The sequence below is a fragment of the Bombina bombina genome, chromosome 1 (assembly GCF_027579735.1).
Source record: "Bombina bombina isolate aBomBom1 chromosome 1, aBomBom1.pri, whole genome shotgun sequence".
In the NCBI taxonomy this organism is placed as follows: Eukaryota; Metazoa; Chordata; class Amphibia; order Anura; family Bombinatoridae; genus Bombina; species Bombina bombina.
The window spans coordinates 488,571,711-488,596,088 of record NC_069499.1 but is presented as its reverse complement, the minus strand read 5'-3'; the positions used below and the strand labels follow the sequence as shown (position 1 = coordinate 488,596,088).

The following is a 24,378-nucleotide window of genomic DNA, read 5'->3' as shown; positions in this document are numbered from 1 at the left end:
AAATATGAAACCGACTGTCTGAAAATAAGGAAAGTTGAACATTCTGAGTCAAGGCAAATAAATGTTTGAATACATATATTTAGAACTTTATAAACAAAGTGCCCAACCATAGCTTAGAGTGTCACAGAAAATAAGATTTACTTACCCCAGGACACTCATCTACATGTTTGTAGAAAGCCAAACCAGTACTGAAACGAGAATCAGCAGAGGTAATGGTATATATAAGAGTATATCGTCGATCTGAAAAGGGAGGTAAGAGATGAATCTCTACGACCGATAACAGAGAACCTATGAAATAGACCCCGTAGAAGGAGATCACTGCATTCAAATAGGCAATACTCTCCTCACATCCCTCTGACATTCACTGCACGCTGAGAGGAAAACCGGGCTCCAACTTGCTGCGGAGCGCATATCAACGTAGAATCTAGCACAAACTTACTTCACCACCTCCATCGGAGGCAAAGTTTGTAAAACTGAATTGTGGGTGTGGTGAGGGGTGTATTTATAGGCATTTTGAGGTTTGGGAAACTTTACCCCTCCTGGTAGGAATGTATATCCCATACGTCACTAGCTCATGGACTCTTGCTAATTACATGAAAGAAACATAATGTCAGTATATTTATGAAAATCTTAGCAGTGCTATCCAAATAATATATATAAGTTTATGGCAGGGTTATAAACACAATACAAAGAAATAGAAACCCTTATCAACCATGCACCTACTAGACCATACAATTAATATAAATATCTGAATTCTTTTATTTAGTTAATATCCATAAACATATTGAACTATATTTGCAATAAAAGGAAACTAAATAAAAGTTTATATGCGTTAGAACCAACTCTTAAGATATGCTATTCTTCTTACAAAACCCAGAACAATATACCTTCACAATTCAGCCTTATTTATTTAACACAATGGGACTAAAAACCTTTAACATCCAAGCAATACAATTCTAAACAGTGTTTATAAAACAATAGGATAAAATATATATTCTGCTATTTAACTGCAATTTATCCTAATACAAAATTAACCGACAATATCAGAACTTGTATAGATGAGTTACTTAGCCAATTCAGACACAGATTTGAACAATACCTAGGCTTATAACTACCAATTTAAAATACAATATACTTCACCAATTTTGAACCAATTCGTAGCGGTCTTTAGGTCATCTCATTTGAAAGAAGGTTTTTGCACAAATCAAGGATAAGTTTTAAGCTCCTTGCTGAAGTGAACTTTTTTTTTTTTTTCAGGTATATCGCAGCCAAAATCAGATCACTAATTTTCAACAAGTTACAGACAACTCTCTCTTGTGCATTCAACACTCCCATTATATAATCATTGATGACATCATGTGGGTGGCACTACGGGAGCTGACCTTCCCATTGGTTATCTGGGAAGTCTAAATCGGATTGGCCCTTGGAAATTTCATTTTTAACAGCCAGAAAGAACCTTCTGGCTGTAGTTCTCGCAACATAACACCAGGTGGCAGCATACAGTACAACATAGCAATACAATACAGCATTTCTGACATTTTTAAGCAAGTTAATTTTTTTTTTATAAAATGGTTATTTAATCAGATCACACTCTCTGCATTAATCATATATAACCCCAATTACAGATGGTTAATATTAGGTTATTTTTTCTGATTATTCTGATACCAAATATGTTATATTATTAACATTTTATTATATTAAGGTAATTTAACACTGCTAATTATTAGCTTAAAATGCATTATAATTTTATCAGTATTCTGGCATTTCTTTGCAAATAACAGCTTATTTTTATATCTCCAGATTGGTAGTATTTAAAACTCCTGATATTTGCATCCACCCAGATATAGTATGTGACATTTCTGTGTATTTCTTCCTGAATACATAAATCCTGTTTATGTCGATCACATGGGGTCAATCCATGAGGAGTTGTAAGAGTCTTTAAAACAGCATATTTCCTGTTTAGCCAGCAGTGCAGATGTGTATTTGATTTTATTTGTGTCACCTTCCCCCAAGAGGGGTTTTTGCAGTAAGTCTTCAAATAGAGATTCAGTGAGATAGAACTGTTGTATCACACGTGTCAAATTCCAAAGGGGTCCTTGAACACATTCTTTTCTCACCTCACCAAATGTTCTGAGGTTATAAAAATCTGCATATATAGTCAAATGAATAGGGTCACTGAGCTATTTCCTTTAGAAAAGAAATGTTTGTGTTTCAAAAAGGCTCTACTGATCGTCAATCCTGATAGACGTGTATTAGAAGCTGTGTTCAACAAACTCATGTTTAATTAATCCTGAGTTCTCATCTAACATATACAGTGTATAAAATATACATATATATATATATATATATATATGTACACATATGTAATATTCATCATAATATTCATATACTCTGACATAAATCCCCCTTCCAACTTCAAATAGATGTAGGACACATGTATTTGAATTGGCTTAAAGTCAGTGGTATTTGATGAGGATCAACCGTATACCTCATAGACAGTCTCTTATGAAGAAAGTTTGTTATTTTGAGCTTTCATGTTTATCAGTTAGGCATCTTTAAATTACAGTATGTCTTTAGTGCATTTGGGGATATGACACTTCATTCTCCCTCTATGACTTGTAGTTGGGACCTGGGATGACATGCCCGCAGTTGATTTATATGTACCCATTTATCTATGAAACCTTCATTTTTGGGGATCCGTATTTTATAGGCCACTGGAGATATTTTGTCAGTAATGACAAAAGGACCTTTCCATGAGGGAAGAAATTTCTTCTCCCTAACCTGATCTCTTCCAAAGTTATAAAGATAAACTTTATCATTTATTTCATATTCCTTTTTGGATGTTTTGAGATCATAATAGGTTTTAGTGGCAGTTGCGGCTCTTTCTAAATTCCTTTGAGCAAATGCAAAGGCATATTGCAGGTGCTTTCTTAAGTTTTCCACATATTGATGTGTATTGGCAGCGTTTATCAAATTTTGGTCTGATGTACGGTACAGCAGATGCTGAGGTAGAACCATTCTTCTACCAGTCATCAGCTCAAAAGGTGACATCTTGGTAGCACTACTTGGAGTTGCTCTTAATGCCATTAAGACTAGAGGTAGTTTTATATCCCAGTCTTTACCTGTTTCACTCACAAACTTTTTGAGGATTTTAACAATGGATTGGTTGTAACGCTCTACACCACCACTTGAGGCAGCTCTATAAGCAATATGGAGCTTTCTTTTAACCCCTAGTATTTTCCACATTTTTGTCATCACTTCGCTAGTGAAGTGGGTCCCCCGATCTGATTCGATTCTTTGGGGCAAACCAAATCTGGAAAATACATGGTTGATGAGCAATGCTGCACATGTTTCAGCACTATTGTTAGGTGCACTAATGCACTCTACCCATTTAGTGAACAGGCATGTCACTGTTAACATGTACTTGTTACCTCTTGATGACCTTGTTACCGGACCAATAAAATCAATTTGTATATCTGACCATGGCATTACCATCCCCCTTTTCTGCAATGGCGCTCTATGCGTTGGTGCAGTGGGTTGGAACTGTGGACAGATTAAACACCCTTGACAGTAGGTTTGAACATCTTTCAACATGTGTGGCCAAAAAGCGTAGTCACGCAATATTTCGTACGTGAGTTTGGCACCGCGATGACCAGATGTGGGAGCATCATGGGCATGTTGAAGCATTAGACCTCTGAACTTGGTGGGTACTACCCACTGTTGGATGCCAGTTTTGGAGGTTCTAATTAACAAACCATCCTGTAATTTGAATTGTGATTTAGATTTTATTAAGATTCTCAGATCTTCTTTGCCAATACAATCATCTTTTGAGATGGGGTTGCTTTCAGGATCTTCTATTTGTTTATAGAAGATGCCTACAATGGGGTCTTCTTTTTGACTAGTGATCAGGTCCTCACTAGGAGAATCCTGACTCCATTGTACCAAGTTAGGCTCACTCTGTTGTTTTGCCTGGTTTCTGGTAATGGCTTCTACCTGAATTGCACCCATTAAGTGTTCAATATTAAGGAGTTCTCCAGTTATGGCTCCTTGTTTGGCTAATGAGTCCGCAAGGTCATTGCCTTCCTTATCAGGACCTAAAACTCTGGAATGACCCTTGGTCTTTTTCCAGTGTATGGTTAAATCATTGGATACTACCAGATTATCAATCTCGCAGAACAATTTGCCATGCTTGACTGGTTTGTTATTGCTTTTCTGCATGCCATTTCTTTTCCAAGTTGGCAGGTATTCAACAAAACTGTCACGCACATAATTTGAGTCAGTTATGATCACAAATTCATGAATACCATGTTCAATAGCCATTTCAATGGTTTTGAAAACAGCAGTTAGTTCTGCAACTTGACTGGATCTTGGTCCAATGTTGAAACCTACAGATATATTTGAGAATCCATTTGCCCCAGTTATACCAATGCCAGCGACTAGTCTGCGCTCATTATCAATAGTGGCATGGTAAGAACAACCATCAACATATACCCAAGGTAATGTTTGACAATGGTCTTCATTGTACATTTTATATGGGGAAAGCAATTGTTCTTCCAGAAAATCATCTTCTGATAATTTTTCCCCAGGATCTCTAGCAGTACAGTCGTGGAGCTCAGCAAGCCCTTGTGCGACTGGATTCTTTTTATTCTGCTTGTAGCGAATTTCTAAGGGCCAGCCTTGTAAGGAAAGAGTCCACGCTGTTATGCGGCTGTTAGACAAATTCCCATCTCTTATTCTCTCACTTTGCAAATATAGCAAAGGCTGGTGGGCCGTTTCTACAATAATTTTCTCGCCCTGTATATAGCTGCGGAAATTTTGTAGAGCCCATACAGTAGATAAGAGGGCTTTTTCGCAATCGTTAAACTTTATTTCTACTGGGGATAGATTTTTGCTCGCATAAGCAATGGCTTTGTTCAAATTATCATGCTTTTGGTATAACACAGCACTCATGCTTATATCTGTGTAACCTGTCTCTAAGAAGAAAGGTTTGCCACCTTCAGGGTACGCTAAGCAAGGTGCTTGAGTGAGTTTTCTCTTCAGCTCTCTGATGGCTGTCTCTTGAGACTCACTCCAGTGCCATTTCACATCTTTCTTCAGAAGAAGCAGTAGTGGTTTAGCTAATTCCGCATAATTATCAATGAATTTGCGAGAATAATTTGTCATACCCAGGAATGATCTCAATTCCTTTAAGTTAGTTGGGTTTTTAGAATTCACTATCGCTTCTACCTTTTTCTTCTGGGGATTTAATCCGTCAGAAGTAACTTCATGTCCCAAGAAGTTTACACGAGTGCGGCACCATTGAGCTTTTTGCAGGGATAATTTGACACCTGCCCTTTTAAGTTGGCTGAGGACGTGTTTAAGCTCTGCAATGTGTTTTTCAAAGTCTGTGCTTTTGATTAAAACATCATCCACATAAGATAAGGTCCCCCTTTCCAGTGCGTCAGGCATAGCCTTATGCATGAATACAGCAAATTCATGTCCAGAATTTATGTATCCAAATGGAAGTCTCTGGAATGCATACTGAATCTTTTGGAAGGAGAATGCTAGCTTATATTGGTCCTCTTCATGTACCTTTATGGTCCAATATCCCTGTGCACAATCAATGGCAGTGAATATTTTGGATCCCTGCATTTGTGCTAGACACTGGTCAATGTATGGTACAGGCCAGCCAGACATGTATACTCGTTTGTTTAGCTGTCTTAAGTCAGCACACAAACGCCATTGTCCATTGGGCTTAAGGACACCTAGAATAGGATTATTATAAGAGCTGTGCACCTGTCTGATAATACCTCTTTCTTCCAAATTCCTTATGATCTCTGCAAGAGAATCATATGAGGCTAAGGGAAGTCTGTATTGTTTGACAAATACAGGTGGCGCATTAGGATCTGTTTGTATTCTTGCAATGTGCAAGTCTGTGGTACCACAGTCATAAGAATCCTTAGCGAAAATATCCTTGTACTCCATCAGGAGTTCTCGCAGCTGTTGGCGTTCATCATCGCTAGAACAGCCATTGGCTAAGGATATTTGCTCTTCGACTATTTGCTGAAATCCTGGAAAGATTTCAGGCTGTCCTATTTCATAGGCTTCTTCCAACCTAGAGGTGAGATCCCCTTGATTATAATTTATATTGCTCCCATGACTCTGGGGATTGGGGTAATCTTGCTGTTTGATTGGCTGATCAAACACTAGAGAGGCTTCTTCAATTTTACAGATGCCTTCCTCTGAGCTGAAGGGATAAATAGACTGAATATTAAATAGACCCTCTGGCATAGATGCAAAGGATTGTTCTATTAATTGTTCTTCAGTTAGGTATCCTTCAGGTATTAGCCCAATTACATTATTCTGGAATCCAAAAGTGTAATAACTTGATTCCAGTGCATATCCTATGGTAGTTCCCTTGGATAATGTTATATCCTGTGGGGTCATGTTATGCACAATAATATTTATTGGAACAGTTCCAATATTCACCATAGGAGTGTAGGTTACTGAGACACCCAGATTTTGTATTCTATGGGAGAGGCAAATCAGTGTTTCAGAAGTTTTTAATTTCTGACCTCTCTTTACCTGTAAGGGTAAAAGAAATTTATCAGCCCCAGCAGGAATTATAACATCGCTAGATACCTGCATATTCACAGCATATGGCAATTGCTGGTTTGATTTCAGGGCTGCATTTTCATCCTGAAATACTTCAGGGTCCCCCTTTAACCTGCTCCAGAGGCAAGAATTAATCAAATCTATTTGTATGGCATATCTATGTAAGATATCATTGCCAATGTATATTTGATTATGGGGAGTATTTAAAACTAAAAACAGGTGCTTCACTGACTTATTACCAATAGAGATAGATAATAAGCACTTAGCTGTGATGTTATAGCTTTCAGACCTGTCATCCAGGCCGTTGACACAGTGGTCTTGGGGAGAAAGATATTTAATCACTTTAGGTTCAGCTATTTGCGCTAATAAACCTTCGCTTATATAGCTAGCTTCCTGTTTTAAATTTATTTTAGCATACTTGGTTTTACCAAGGTCATGCACTTGTATAGGGATAAATAGATCCTCTTTAACTCTCTCAATCCCTGTGAGGTATTGAGCATGGTCTCCCCCTTTAGGGATTTTAGGATCCCCCTTGTGGAGTGATATGGTTAATATATCGCCATCTAGGGAGATATTCGCTATTTTTCCGGGCGAAATTTTAAAAGTATTACCATCAGAGCCACTAAAAGGAGTCTGATCATCTATTTGTAGAATAGTGATTTCAGGTGTAGAGTTATTCCTGAAATGAATCTCCACAGCATCTGGTTTCTCTTCCACCACGTGACAGCTGTGTCGGGTGCGAGATGTACCAGATTTTTCATAATTGATAGGCCGTTTAACTTGCGACCAAATTACATTATTTATGCAATCAATTATGGTGCTTAATCGTTTCAGGAGATCACTACCAATAATTAAACGATCAGTTGGCAGATCCACTATAATGACAGGGTGTCTTATGACCCTGTTCCCCAATTTAAATTTTAACCAGGCAGTACCGTAGACTTTTAGGGAGTCACCCCCAACACCTATTAGAGAACCGTCAAATTCTCTTATTTTGGGTTTGTGGGGTGTTAGCTCATTTAGCTGTGTGTAGTACCTGTGGGATAAGATAGTTGCCTGTGACCCAGTGTCAATTAATCCCCTGATAGGGTTGGAGACTGAATCTTGCAGCTCAACTAGTACATAATATCTTCCTGCAGTTTCTATCATTTCACACATAAAATTTGCATTCTTGTACATCTGTGGGCTTCGCCACGTTTTACCTGGATCCGCTGCGTCATTCGATGCAGAGGAAATTTCATACCTACCTGTTTCCCCTATGACAAGGTCAGCTGGGTTCTTGTGTACTGCATCTGTGGAAATAATGTTAAGAGAACACTGCAGAGGAAAAGTTTGGTTAATTTTTCCCGGCTGATATCGCTCATTGTCACAGCTAATTTGTCCGTTTCCGGTCTGTGGGGAGATAACATGATTAGTATCATTGATATTTATTACTACATTTTGTATATCTCTCCCCTCCCCTTCAGGTGATACTGCAGTATTTATGACTGTGCCTGTGGTCCACTGCTGACCACTGGCTGTACCCCTAAAAAAGTATTGTTCGGTTGCTGAGCCGTAGATTTTTGACTCATATTAGCGATTTGTTCGCTCAACCGATTTAATTGGGTAAACAGCATATCTACCTGATTGTACAAGTTACCTCTACCCCTGGGCCTATCTCTTGGTGCCCCATTGTACTGATTCCTGGACCATTGGGTTCCCTCAGAATCAGGGCCACTATTTCTATTCTGGCGTGGTTGCCCCTGGGGTTCAGCTTGTTCAGCATTAGTACTTTGGGGAGCATTATATACCTGGGGTGTCTGGTTACCCTGAGAATATCTTCGCCGTCTATTGTATCTACCCTTGCGCGGATACCAATTATTTGGTGAGTATTCTCTTTGTGAGTAATTATTCACCTGATTATGTCCCCCACTTTGGTTATAGTCTCCCTGCGCCTCAACCTGTGTAGGGGGAGGGGCAGAATTAAACCTCTGTGGAGATGGCCTGTTTTGACTGGCCACCTCTGCATAAGTCCTCTTGTTGGACTCCAAATTGAGGGGGCTAGGTGACACCCTAGTTTCTGCCACAATTTTGGGTTTTGACTCCTTTTTAACCCCCTGCTCACTGGACTGCTGAATAGAGTATAACTTCGTACTCTCTTTGATCAGCCATTCCAATGAGCAGTCCTCATCAAAATCTCTAGCTAAGTTGATTTTGATGGGTGTAGGCAATGCTTCAAAAAATAAATTTACAAATTCTGAGCCATCAAATCTGGGATTATCTTCAGCCATACTGTACGCATTTTTCAATACAGAAAGGAATTCGACTGGACTCTGATTCGCACGACACTTTAAACCATATACCGCTATTTTTGCGGCAGTTTTAGTGCGATATTGCCCGAATTCTTTTCTGCATTGTTGTTTTACCCCATTCCAGGAATGAATATTCATATCCTTTAGTGAAGCAAAGAATTTGTGATGCTTACTGTCAAATACCCAAGGCAGAAATTCAATTTTCAATTTCTCACTTGTAACATTCATTATAGCTAACGCATTTTCAAAAGCCTGTAAATGATCAATTACAGATGTTGTTCCCTTATTGGAGAATATAGGTACTGCGCGTTGTACAAAGGTGATTATTTTATGTGAATCATAGACTTTATCAGACTTATTTTGGGATTCTCTGTTAGAGTTTCCCTCCCCTGCATCAGCTGCGCTACAGCTGTCCTCTGGATTTACATCCTGAGGGGATTGTCTATTTGGGAAATCTACTTCTGACCCGTTAGGGGTCATTTGTCTATGTTGTTCTATATATTTTCGTACCTCGTCCCTGACGCGTTCGCTAAAGGAGTTAGCATTATCTGTATTATTCTCATTGCTAATATAGGGGTTTTCATTATGGCGATATGACCTTTTTAAATCGCTTAATTCTCTCTGGCTTTGCGCAAGCTGTTTATTTAAATCTTGTATCTGCGCGATTAAGTCCATATTGTGCTTATCTAAGGTGGCTAGGTTTTGGGCAAATTCATCCATTTTATTTTTGGCTATTTTTAAACCCTCTTCGCGTCTGCGCGAGGAACGAATACTATTTTCTAGCTCCTGTATTCGCAATCGTTTGTCTGTGACACAAAATGACATTTCGTCAATTATGCATATTAAAAGGGGCCAGGATTTTAGTATTAGTTCTTCTCGCTTTTTGGGATCTTTGCATTGATTAATCATTAATAATTCCTGGAAGAATTCATTCTCTTCATTCCACATATTATTATTAACGGTAATATTTTTAGCCCTAGTTTCAAGCATATCCATAAAATCATTTAATTCACCCGCAATATTAAACTTCCCTTTAAGGTAACTTAAGATATCTTTCTTAAGGACCTGACCTTTAGTAATAGGTATGGTTATGGGACCAATTTCATTGCTATGTATAGAATTAAATGAGTCACTTCTGGCTACAGACATTATTGTATTGGTTTAGTATTTATTTAACTAAAATGCTAATACAATTTTTGCCAATAAAAAGAGAGAAAAATGTTATATTTCAAAAAAAAATTATTAATTTTGAAATATGAAAAATTAATATTCCGAAATATGAAAAATTAATATTTTTGATTAACTTTGAAAATATGAAAAATTAATATTTTTGACTAATTTTGAAATATGAAAAATTAATATTTTTATTAATTTTTCAAAATTAATCTTTAATAATATTTCAAGATATTAATGTCAATCTCGAAATATGAAAATTAATATTTCAACTTTTCAAAAAAAAAATATATCTTCAAAATATTAATATCGAAATATGAATTTTTTTTTTTTTCTTTTATAATAATTTCTGTTTATTTACAAATATATTATATCAATTATGATGGATATTATTAAATCTCATGCAATGCCTCCAATTATTATGTCAGTATATTTATGAAAATCTTAGCAGTGCTATCCAAATAATATATATAAGTTTATGGCAGGGTTATAAACACAATACAAAGAAATAGAAACCCTTATCAACCATGCACCTACTAGACCATACAATTAATATAAATATCTGAATTCTTTTATTTAGTTAATATCCATAAACATATTGAACTATATTTGCAATAAAAGGAAACTAAATAAAAGTTTATATGCGTTAGAACCAACTCTTAAGATATGCTATTCTTCTTACAAAACCCAGAACAATATACCTTCACAATTCAGCCTTATTTATTTAACACAATGGGACTAAAAACCTTTAACATCCAAGCAATACAATTCTAAACAGTGTTTATAAAACAATAGGATAAAATATATATTCTGCTATTTAACTGCAATTTATCCTAATACAAAATTAACCGACAATATCAGAACTTGTATAGATGAGTTACTTAGCCAATTCAGACACAGATTTGAACAATACCTAGGCTTATAACTACCAATTTAAAATACAATATACTTCACCAATTTTGAACCAATTCGTAGCGGTCTTTAGGTCATCTCATTTGAAAGAAGGTTTTTGCACAAATCAAGGATAAGTTTTAAGCTCCTTGCTGAAGTGAACTTTTTTTTTTTTTTCAGGTATATCGCAGCCAAAATCAGATCACTAATTTTCAACAAGTTACAGACAACTCTCTCTTGTGCATTCAACACTCCCATTATATAATCATTGATGACATCATGTGGGTGGCACTACGGGAGCTGACCTTCCCATTGGTTATCTGGGAAGTCTAAATCGGATTGGCCCTTGGAAATTTCATTTTTAACAGCCAGAAAGAACCTTCTGGCTGTAGTTCTCGCAACATAACACCAGGTGGCAGCATACAGTACAACATAGCAATACAATACAGCATTTCTGACATTTTTAAGCAAGTTAATTTTTTTTTTATAAAATGGTTATTTAATCAGATCACACTCTCTGCATTAATCATATATAACCCCAATTACAGATGGTTAATATTAGGTTATTTTTTCTGATTATTCTGATACCAAATATGTTATATTATTAACATTTTATTATATTAAGGTAATTTAACACTGCTAATTATTAGCTTAAAATGCATTATAATTTTATCAGTATTCTGGCATTTCTTTGCAAATAACAGCTTATTTTTATATCTCCAGATTGGTAGTATTTAAAACTCCTGATATTTGCATCCACCCAGATATAGTATGTGACATTTCTGTGTATTTCTTCCTGAATACATAAATCCTGTTTATGTCGATCACATGGGGTCAATCCATGAGGAGTTGTAAGAGTCTTTAAAACAGCATATTTCCTGTTTAGCCAGCAGTGCAGATGTGTATTTGATTTTATTTGTGTCACCTTCCCCCAAGAGGGGTTTTTGCAGTAAGTCTTCAAATAGAGATTCAGTGAGATAGAACTGTTGTATCACACGTGTCAAATTCCAAAGGGGTCCTTGAACACATTCTTTTCTCACCTCACCAAATGTTCTGAGGTTATAAAAATCTGCATATATAGTCAAATGAATAGGGTCACTGAGCTATTTCCTTTAGAAAAGAAATGTTTGTGTTTCAAAAAGGCTCTACTGATCGTCAATCCTGATAGACGTGTATTAGAAGCTGTGTTCAACAAACTCATGTTTAATTAATCCTGAGTTCTCATCTAACATATACAGTGTATAAAATATACATATATATATATATATATATATATGTACACATATGTAATATTCATCATAATATTCATATACTCTGACAATAATCTGCCCCATACCAGCTGAGCTGGAATAAGGGCCGCACCTTCATGGGTACTTAGGAGCTGGCTATATGTTTCTATAAGGCTTGGATATATTCCAAACTGGAAATAGTTTCCAAACTGATACCGCTCCTGAGGATGAAGGATCAGGCTTTTGTTCCTTGTTGTGAGGAAAAGAACGAAAATGATTATTAGACCTAAATTTACCTTAGATTTTTTATCCTTTGGTAAAAAAGTTCCCTTCCTTCCAGAAACAGTTGAGATAATAATTTATTACCCTGGAAAGAAAGGGAAAGCAAAGTTGACTTAGAAGACATATCAGCATTCCAAGTTTAATCCATAAAGCTTTTCTAGCTAAAATAGCTAGAGACATATACCTGACATCAACTCTAATGATATCAAAAGATGGTATCACCAATAAAATTATTAGCATGTTATAGAATAATAATAATGCTATAAAATTATGATCTGTTACTTGTTGCGCTAAAGCTTCTAACCAAAAAGTTGAAGCTGCAGCAACATCCGCTAAAAATATAGCAGGTCTAAAAAGATTACCTGAACATAAGTAAGCTTTTCTTAGAAAGGATTCAATTTTCCTATCTAAAGGATCCTTAAATGAAGTACTATCTGCCGTAGGAATAGTAGTACATTTAGCAGGAGTAGAGACAGCCCCATAACCTTAGGGATTTTTGTCCCAAAAAACTCTAATCTGTCAGATGGCACAGGATATAATTGCTTAAACGTTTAGAAGGAGTAAAAGAATTACCCAAATTATTCCATTCCCTGGAAATTACTTCAGAAATAGCATCAGGGACAGGAAACACTTCTGGAATAACTACAGGAGATTTAAAACCTTATTTAAACGTTTAGATTTAGTATCAAGAGGACCAGAATCCTCTATTTCTAAAGCAATTAATACTTCTTTAAATAAAGAACAAATAAATTCCATCTTGAACAAATACAAAGATTTATCAGCATCAACCTCTGAGACAGAAACCTCTGAACCAGAAGAACCATTATCAGTATCAGAATGATGATGTTCATTTAAAAATTCATCTGAAAAAAGAGAAGTTTTAAAAGACTTTTATGTAAACTAGAAGGAGAAATAACAGACATAGCCTTCTTAATGGATTTAAAAAAAAAAAAAAATCTCTTATGTTTATCAGGAACACTCTGAAAATTAGATGTTGACGGAAAAGCAACAGGTAATGTAACAGTACTAAAGGAAATTTTATCTGCATTAATAAGTTTGTCGTGACATGCAATACAAACAACAGCTGGAAAAACAGATACCAAAAATTTATAGCAGATACACTTAGCTTGGTAGCTCCAGCACCGGGCAGTGATTTTCCTGAAGTATCTTCTGACTCAGTTGCAACGTGGAACATCTTGCAATATGTAATAGAAAAAACAACATATAAAGCAAAATTGATCAAATTCCTTAAATGACAGTTTCAGGAATGGGAAAAAATGCCAGTGAACAAGCTTCTAGCAACCAGAAGCAATAAATAATGAGACTTAAATAATGTGGAGACAAAAGCGACGCCCATATTTTTTTAGCGCCAAATAAGACGCCCACATTATTTGGCGCCTAAATACTTTTGGCGCCAAAAATGACGCCACATCCGGAACGCCGACATTTTTGGCGCAAAAGAAAGTCAAAAAAACACGTATGACGCCGGAAACAGAAAAGATTTTTTGCGCCAAAAAAGTCCGCGCCAAGAATGACGCAATAAAATGAAGCATTTTCAGCCCCCGCGAGCCTAACAGCCCACAGGGAAAAAGTCAAATTTTTTAAGGTAAGAAAAAATGATTGATTCAAATGCATTATCCCAAATATGAAACTGACTGTCTGAAAAAAAGGAATGTTGAACATCCTGAGTCAAGGCAAATAAATGTTTGAATACATATATTTAGAACTTTATAAAAAAGTGCCCAACCATAGCTTTAGAGTGTCACAGAAAATAAGACTTACTTACCCCAGGACACTCATCTACATGTTTGTAGAAAGCCAAACCAGTACTGAAACGAAAATCAGCAGAGGTAATGGTATATATAAGAGTATATCGTCGATCTGAAAAGGGAGGTAAGAGATGAATCTCCACAACCGATAACAGAGAACCTATGAAATAGACCCCGTAGAAGGAAATCATTTAATTCAAATAGGCAATACTCTCCTCACATCCCTCTGACATTCACTGCACGCTGAGAGGAAAACCGGGCCCCAACTTGCTGCGGAGCGCATATCAACGTAGAATCTAGCACAAACTTACTTCACCACCTCCATAGGAGGCAAAGTTTGTAAAACTGAATTGTGGGTGTGGTGAGGGGTGTATTTATAGGCATTTTAAGGTTTGGGAAACTTTGCCCCTCCTGGTAGGAATGTATATCCCATACGTCACTAGCTCATGGACTCTTGCTAATTATATGAAAGAAATATGATAATAGAAGTAAAATTAGAAAGTTGTTTTAAAATTGAATGTTCTATCTGATTCATGAAATAAAGGTTTTTGGGTTTCATATCCCTTGAAGTGATAGAGAAATTTATGGTCATTGTTTTACTTTGTTTGGATATTTGTTTATAAAGTCTAACCTACCTATGCCTGTAAGGCACGGAAATCTGATTAAAATGTATGATACTTAAAAGGGATAGCAAATACCAAAAATGTTATTGTTTAAAAAGATAATCCCTTTATTTACCAAACAACAGTTTTACATAACCAACACTGTTAAAGAAATATACATTTTACCTCTGTAATTACCTTGTATCTAAGCGTCTGCTGACTGCCTCCTTATCGCAGATATTTTGACAGACTTGCATTTCAGGTCATTAGTGTTGACTCTTAATTAACTCCACGTGCATGAGCACGTTATTTATATAAAATACACATGAACTAACTCTCTATCTGTGAAATACTGTCAGATGCCTTCAGATAAGAAGCAGCCTTCAAGGCTTAGAAATGTGCATATGAGCCTACCTAGGTTTAGCTTTCAACTAAGAATTCCAAGAGAACAAAGCAAATTTAATGATAAAAGTAAAATAGACAGTTTAAAATTACATGCCCTATCGGAATCATGAGAGTTTAATTTGGACTTTACTATCCATTTAAAGGGACAGTCAACACCAGAATTTTTGTTGAAAAAGAAAAAATCCCTTTATTACGCATTCCCCAGTTTTGCATAACCAACACAGTTATAATACTTAACGTTTTACCTCTAATTACCTTGTATCTAAGCCTCTGCAAACTGCCCCCTTTTTTTCAGTTCTTTTGACAGACTTGTATTTTAGTAAATTAGTGCTCACTCCAAGGTCACTTCACGTGCCTGAGCTCAATGTTATCTATATGAAACACATGAACTAATGCTCTCTAGTGGTCAAAATGCATTCAGATTAGAGGCAGTCTTCAAGGTCTAAGAAATTACCATATGAACCTCCTAGGTTTATCTTTCAACTAAGAATATGAAGAGAAAAAAGCAAAATTGGTGATAAAAGTAAATTGGGAAGTTGTTTAAAATTACATGCCCTATTTAAATCATGATTTTTTTTTCTTTTACTTGACTGTCCCTTTAAGTCAAAGAAACTACCCACAAATGTAAATAGCTTGAATGTTAAATACACTCAGGTCTGCAGTAAGAAATCGTTACAAATTACCATTTATCTTCCATATGAAAGAGCGTCAATTAAACATGTTGGAATTTGTTTTACCTGAAAAATGATTTATAAAATTGTAAACTGAAACTAATACAAATGCTCAAAATGCAAAATGAGGCTGATCAAATATTGTGCAACTTTTTATTTTTAAACAATTTCACTTACAGAAATTCTTCACAAATTGAATAACCGTCTTGACCAACTGAGTCATAGTATTTAATAGTTTTCTTGCGAAGGTCACACACCTTTATTTATAAAGAGAAAAAAAAAAGTATTAGATATTGAACACATTTGCACATTTTTGTGATTAAACAATTTTCAGTAATAGCTTTTAAAATACAAACTTGATAATAAAAGCTAAAATATCAGGTAAATATGTGAAGAATCTTACCAATAAACTCCAATGAACATCCAAGTGGACAGGTAACAAAATGATATCTTTTTCAAATAAATTAACACATTTAGTCCATCTTCTAACTGCCTGGTAACCCCCAGAAAGAAGTTTTTGATAGAAGAAAGTACTGAATGAATGAAGCTTTGGAAGTCCGTTTTGTTTACTTCGTTCAACTAAAAGACTCACATAAAAATTGATAATCTACAAACAAAAATACATAATCTATAAGGATCAGGAATATAGATGCACTGGAAAACCAACAATATTAAAAAAGTATTTAAAAACAAAATTTATGCTTACCTGATAAATTCTTCTCTTTCCTGGCATGGAGAATTCACGAATCCATTCCAATTACTAGTGGGAATTCAACTCCTGGCCACCAGGAGGAGGCAAAGAACACCCCAAAGCTTTAAAGGGACAGTATACACTCATTTTCATATAACTGCATGTAATACACTACTATAAAGAATAAGATGCAGATACCGATATAAAAATCCAGTATAAAACTGTTTAAAAACTTACTTAGAAGCTCTTAGTTTAGCTCTGTTGAAAAGGTAGCTGGAAAGCCCACTGCAAGTGGGAAATAAGACACTCCCCCCTCCCCCTTCTTTTGCATATGAAAAGACCCTTTACACAAACAGGAGCAAGCTGGAGAAGGTAGCCGACTATATTCTCATAAAACTTTGGGGCTTGGTTAGGAGTCTGAAAATCAGAGCAATGTTATTTAAAAATAAGCAAAACTATACATTTAAAAAAACAAACTACTTTATGGGCTATATAAATAGATCTACAAAACATTTATGCAAAGAAAAAATGAGTGTATAATGTCCCTTTAAGTATCCCTCCTACTTCCCACAATACCCCAGTCATTCTGCCGAAAGAATATGGACAGAGAAGAGGACACAAAGGGTATAGAGGTGCCTGGCGTTTAGAAAAATGACAAACTAAAATCCTGTCAGAAAATTAAGATAAGGGCAGGTTGTGGACTCTCCATGCCAGGATTTTTAAAAAAAATTTTTTATATCAGGTAAGCATAAATTGTGTTTTCTTTCCAATGGCATGGAGAGTACATGAATCCATTCCAATTACTAGTGGGAACTAACACCCAAGCTAGAGGACACAGAATGGAAAGGGAGGGAGAACAAGACAGGTGGACTTAAACTGAAGGCACCACCGCTTCAAGAACTTTCCTCCCAAAGGAAGCCTCAGCAGAGGCAAAGACATTGAATTTGTAAAATTTGGAAAAAATTATGCAATGAGGACCAAGTGGCTCCACGGAAGCCTCGTTTTTAAAAGCCCAGGAAGAGAAGACAACCCTCGTTGAATGAGCCGTAATCCTCTCAAGAGGCTGTTGTCCAGCTGTCTCATAGGCAATGACGCTCCTCAAGCAAAAGGAAAGAGTAGTTGAAGTGGCTTTCTGGCCCTTAAGTTTGCCAGAAAAAAACAAAAAGGAGCAGAGGATTGCCGAAAATCCTTAGTAGCCTGCAGATAGAATTTTAAAGCACAAATTACATCCAGGTTGTGTAACAGACGTTCCTTATGAGAAGAAGGAATTAGGACAGAACGAAGGAACGACAATTTCCTGATTGATATTATGGTCCAAAACCACCTTAGGAAGAAAACCCAATTTGGTAAGAAGGACTGCATTATCTGCATGAAAAATAAGATAAGGGGGTCACACTGTAAAGCAGAAAGCTCCAAGACTCTACGAGCAGAAGAAATAGCTAGTAAAAACAAAACTTTCCAAGACAATAACTTAATAGAGTGCATAGGTCTGTTGCAGAACCCTAAAAACGAGATTAAGGCTCCACAGAGGAGCAACAGGTTTAAACACAGGCCTGATTCTGACCAGGGCCTGAACGTCTGGTAAGTCGGCCAAACGTTTATGTAACAGAACAGAAAGGGCGGAAATCTGACCCTTCAGCAAACTGACTAACAGAATGCGGGGAACCCTCACTTTATTCCAAAGGAAACCCGAGATTCACAACAGTAAAGGTATGTGCTCCAAACCTTGTAATATATCTTGCGATTTACCGGCTTATGAGCCTGGAACAAGTTGTCAATAACCTTTTAAGAAAAACCTCATCTAAACCAGACTAGGCATTCAATCTCCATGCAGTCAGCTTCAGAGAATATAGGTTTGGATGTAGGAAAGGCCCCTGAAGTAGAAGGTCCTTCATCAGCGGCAATTTCCAAGGGGGAGAGAATGACATTTTCCCCAGGTCCGCAAACCGAATTCTGCGAGGCCACGATGGAGCGATTAGAATCACCGAAGTCTGCTCCTGTTTAATACGAGCTATGCCCCGAGGAAGGAGGGCAAATGGAGGAAACAGGTACACCAGACCGAAATCCCACGGAATCGCAAGAGCGTCCACTAGAGCTGCTTGTGGATCCCTTGATCTGGATCCGTATTTCGGAAGCTTGGTGTTTAGAAGAGACGCCATCAGATCCAATTCCGGAACTGCCCACCTGAGAGCTATCATGGAGAATACCTCCGGATAAAGATCCCACTCCCCTGGGTGAAAAGTCTGCCTGCTTAGATAATCCACCTCCCAGTTGCCCACCCCTGGGATGTGGATGGCAGAAATGTGACAGTTGTGAGACTCTGGCCATCGAAGAGTGCAAGACACCTCCATCATGGCTATGAAACACCTTGTTTCTCCCTGATGGTTGATATAAGCCACCGAAGTGATGTTGTCTGATTGAAATCTCATAAACCGTACCAAACTTAATTGAGGCCAAGCTGTTAGGGCATTGAAGAGTGCTCTCAATTCCAGGATATTTATTGGAAGGGCAGACTGAGTCCAAATGCCTTGAGCTCTTAAGGTACCCCAAACTGCTACCCCCCAGCCTGAAGGACTGGCATCTGTAGTCACAAACTCCCAGAATGGTCTCAGGAAATGATGTGCCTTGGGACAGATGGTCCTGAGAGCCACCAGGACAGAGTCTTTCGTCAGGTTGTCTAGGAGTAGCCTCAGAGAGGTCCGAGTGGTCTCCGTTCCATTGTCTGAGCATGCATAACTGTAGAGGTCTCAGATGGAATTGAGCAAAAGGAATAATGTCCATGGAAGCCACCATTAGACCAATTACTTTCATACACTGCCACTGAGGGGTGTACAGATGACTGAAGAGAAAGACAAGCAGAAAGAAGTTTGGATTTTCTGACTTCCGTTAAGAAAATCTTCATGGAGATAGTCTAGGATCGTCCTCAAAAAACATAGCCCAGTATTTGGTACCAAGGAACTCTTTTCTAGATTCACCTTCCAGCCGTGAGATCGGAGAATCAACAGAATCTGTATGGGATTTTGCTAAATGAAAAGACGGCACCTGAACCAAGATATTGTCCAGGTAAGGTGCCACTGCAATTCATTGAGGTCTGGCTACTGCCAAAAGAGCCCCTAGAACCTTCGTAAAGATGTGTGGGGCTGTGGCTTGGCCGAAAAGGCAGGGCTACAAATTGGAAGTGTTTGTCGAGGAAGGCAAACTGAAGGAATTAAAAATGATCCTTGTGAATAGGAACATGGAGGTTAGCGTCCTTTAGGTTGATAGTGGTCATGTACTGAACCTCCTAAACTAAGGGGAGAATGGAGTGAATCGTCTCCGTTTCGCAGGACATAACTGAGAAATTTGTTGAGGCACTTCAGGTCTAGAATGGGTCGAAAGTTTTCCTCCTTTTTGGGAACCACAACTAGGTTGGATTAGAATTCTCAACCCTGTTCCGTTAGCGGAACAGGATTTATTACTCCTAGAGAAGAGATCCCTGACACAGTTTAAGAAGGCCTCTTTTTTTTCTTGGTTTGCAGATAATCTTGACAGGAGAAATCTGCCTCTCGGACGAGATTTGAATCCTATTATCTAGTAACCCTGAGATATGACCTCCACCGGCAAATGATCGGGAACATCGCAAATCCAAGCCTCTTGAAAGAAAGAATCTTCCCCTGACTTGATCCATCCTCGGATCGGTGGCAAACCCGTCATGCTGATTTGTTCTCAGAGGAAGGCTTCTTGGACTGCCAAGGTTGTTGTTGGATCTCAAAGAGAACTTGGTCTGTTCCGATTTGGAAGATGAAGAGGATTTTTGTCCTTTGAAGTTGTGAAAGGAATGAAAATTTAAAAAGTCTGATGACCCTTGGGTCTAATCTTATCCTGGGCAGAAAGGCTCCTTTTCCACCCGTGACCGTGGAGATAATCTCAGCCAGACCAGGACCAAACAAGGTCTTCCCTTTGAAAGGAAGAGATAGAAGCCTAGATTTGGAAACCATATCTGCTGACCAAGACTTTAGCCACAAGGCTCTACAGGATAGAATGGCAAGACTAGAAGTCTTTGCGCTCAGACATACTACTTGCATCACAAATGGAAGTATTAGCCAGTTTTAAAGTTCCAATAAGGAGTCGCACCAGTAAGAGGCCGAAACTAGCAACTGCCACCATACTAGCAGCTGGCTGCCATAACAGTCCTTGCTGAAGAAATTTTTTTCTTAAGTACCCCTCCAGCTTCCTATCCATAGGGTTTTTGAAGGGGGTACTATCCTCTAGAGGAATAGAGGTTCCCTTGACTAATGTGGATATAGCTCCATCCACTTTAGGAACAGTGCGCCAAAGTTCGCCAGAGTCAGCAACAGGAAACATCTTTTTAAAGACGGGGAAAATGGAACACCCGGCTTCTCCTATTCCTGAGAAATAATGTCCGACATACAATCTGGAACAGGAAATACTTCCACAGATCTAGGCTCGACATCAAAAACTCTATTTAGGAGGTGTGCATGCCTAGGAAGCGGGCATGATCGGTCGCAGTTTATAAAGTTCTCTGAGCACTTTTAACAATCCAATAATCTCTTGGTTGAATTTATCCCATCCCACCTCATATTTACAACGTTAAGCTACTTTGCATCTTGCTGATTTGAGGTATACCGAGATTACCTTATTTGAGCTCCTGGGACCTGAACTAGTCTATTGTGAATCTAGGCCATGGCCTTCACTCAAGCACACAACCCCCCCGTCACCCGAATTGAGCAGCTTTTGTTCTGCTGTTATTATCTCTTGAATATCAAAGAAGAAGTAAGAAGACTGCTTCATCAGCTATAAAATAAGATGCACGACGGATATGAAAGCCTTATGATGACATTAAGAACACTGTATCTAGAGGAAGACCTTGTAAACCGATTGTGATGGAGGAGATAGGACCACATAAACACTGCAGTCCCTCACAGTCAAATCTCAGAGCTTGCTTCAGTGGGACAGCTCCTGCTTACTACACTGGAGTTAAGTGCGTAGAAGAGAAGTGCCTAACCTTGATATGTACCCCAGCCAAGGAGGATGCAGCCAAGAGTCACACCAAAGTTAGAGGCGATTACACCAACAATCAATACCCAAAAGGGCTCAATAAGATCGGAGAAGAGCGGAGTATAGAGCACTGGACTCTTTCCATTGGGATCCAGGTTGTTATGAAGCCCAAAATAGATACTTCACTTGAAAGATACCTCCAGTCTGCCGGAGATCGATACACAAATATAGTCCTCAGAACACTATGGAATGCCAGACAGGTCTTGAACTCTTACCTACCCAGAATAGTTGGATCCTCATGGAGAATAGGAATTGGTTACATTTCTTAGATATGCTGAGATATGTCTGCACAGACTTTCCCGCAGATAATTTTCCTTCCATGAGGACTTAATCATAAATCAGCAATGTCATATGTTGAAGTACTCTGTTGTGCTCTGGGCTTTGTTCATTTGCGCCTTCAGATATAGCTACGTATTCCCCCTAATGTGAGAGATAGTCAGCAATATAAGCTAATCTTTGTGTACTACAAAATTGTACTTGCATTTGGATTAAGCATCCTAGTATACTGTATACATTGCGGATGTCTAGGAGTAGGTTGTTTGATTATTATAAACGTTAAATAGAATGTAAATTATTTTACAGAAGTTTACCATGGCTGATAGATCACTTACAATAGCTACTTTCCTTGCTCCTCCATACAACTGGTGATACTATCTTGATACAGAATATATGCATATTTTGATAATGTTGCTCAGCAGCTTATAAATCCATAGAATCACATAATAAATTGACACTCATGCACCAACTACTAGCTAAGATTTCTGCTTTAAAAATGTGTACAATGCATATTCAAGGTTGCTAATACAATATCTGTTTAACTCTCCTCTAATCAGCCTATAAGGGGGGCATATAACTCTGGTTTAGACTAGTTTGTATCTTAGTGGATACAAGAGGGATTATTTCTTGAGAAATATATTTTCTCTCTTTAATTAAGCCCTCTTTTCGGTTCATATATAATACAGCTTACAACTACAAAATCCTCCTGTTGGCACTTTATGCATATGCTCTCAATATGAGAACACATTGGAGCCTAAACATAGTGATAGAGTTCAATGGTGCATAAGCTTATAAATATATTACACTTATAAACATTGATAAGAATAATCTATAAATAATATTTTCTCATGTCATAATACACTGCATATTACATATATAATATCAGATGCTAAGTTTTCTTAAATGTTTGCATTAAGGTGCACGAGTGACCTATTCACTTGCTAACCTACCTCTACTTTAGGTATTCAATTTAGACAGGTCCAAGAGAGACGCATTGTGTAAAGAGAGGTACTTTTCTCTAGAAAAATGGAGGTTCAAATTGTATATGTATCAATCTGTTTATGCCTTAATTGTCTCATTCGGCTAATGTCCATAAGTTATTGTACATAATGTTTTTGCAAGTATATATTCACTCATTACAACAAATATATGCTCACTTATTTATGTAATTTAATAATGTAACCTGTACATGACATGAATACCTGCTATTGTTATGAAAAGTCATGTATTGTTGTTTGTTGTTATCTACTAAAACCTCAATAAAAAGGTTTATGATCTTAAAAAAAAAAAAAAGAACATAACACCACAGCAAAAAAACACCTCTAGTTTATTAACCCTAGGAGTCTCTGCGACTGTAGGTTCAGAATCCTCCAGAGTAGCTAGAACCTCTTTCAGTAGCAAACGGAGGTGTTCAAGCTTAAATCTTAAACTAACCTCCTCTGAATCTGCTGTACTAACTGCAGCAGATTTAGAATCAGAGATTTTGCCCTCAGAAGCTATTGAAGAATGGTCATCTTCAGATAACTGAGACAAACTGACTAAAGCAGCTTTGGCATTATCAGAAATTCCTGACTTAGAGGAAATGTTCTTAAATGTTCTCTTCCTTTTACCTGGAGATAGGCAAGGCACTCATAGCTGCAGAAACCGCAGAAGTTGCGCAGCAAAATCACCTGGTAAATATACACCCCCAGGTACTGACAGAGGAACCGCAGGGCACTGCTTGTGTAACTGCCAAGGACGGGACGTCTGAGGAGAAAGATGAGGCATGTCCTGACAACAATATCCTGAGAGGCAGATGGCTCAGAGGGTATCTATTTTTTGAAAGCAACATTTTATTCAAACACTTAGAACAAAACTGCACAGGAGGAATAACCTGAGCCTCAAGACAATATAAACATTTATCAAAGGACATAGAAAGATTTTTTTATCAGATTACATAATGTCCTATAGACTATTGGTTCAATAGAAACAAACTAATAGATTCCTATCAAATAATCAAACACAAATATATATTAAATCCAAATTAAATATGCAGGATACTTTTAAAATTTAAAAGGAAAAAAAGAGGCACCGCTATATCCCCAGCTCTGCTGGAGAGACTCACCCCTCCGGTGTCACCGCACAGACAAAAAAGCGCTATTTATCACAATCAACTTATAAGATCAGTCTCCTCCTCCACCGTATGTAATACCGACAGTCCATAGACACTCCGCTATGAAAGACCAGAAGACTGCGTAGAACTATGAATATCCGCTTCAGTGGAAGAGAAAGCTGTGCGGTCATGTTACCGCAAGAAAAAAGACAATAATGCGACACAGGGGAGAAAAGCGCGCAAATTACGCGGCGCTGAAGATCGTCCCCATAGAAAATAATACCATCATGAGAGGCAAATGAATTCCTCTGTGTTTTCTATGATGTCCGCTCTGCAAATAAAAAAAACTCCTCT

The 24,378-nt window shown here is 37.6% G+C and overlaps 1 protein-coding gene across 1 annotated transcript in view; it reads right to left on the bottom strand.

The window, feature by feature from the left end:
• The window catches only part of SENP2 (SUMO specific peptidase 2), a 162,079-nt gene that overhangs the window by 44,923 nt on the left and 92,778 nt on the right, over positions 1 to 24,378 (bottom strand). The window contains exons 11-12 of the mRNA XM_053712852.1: positions 16,311 to 16,514; positions 16,085 to 16,164 (exon numbers count right to left, since the gene is read on the bottom strand). Of these exons, the coding sequence (XP_053568827.1) occupies positions 16,085 to 16,164; positions 16,311 to 16,514 (284 nt within the window). The remainder of the gene's footprint in view (positions 1 to 16,084; positions 16,165 to 16,310; positions 16,515 to 24,378) is intronic.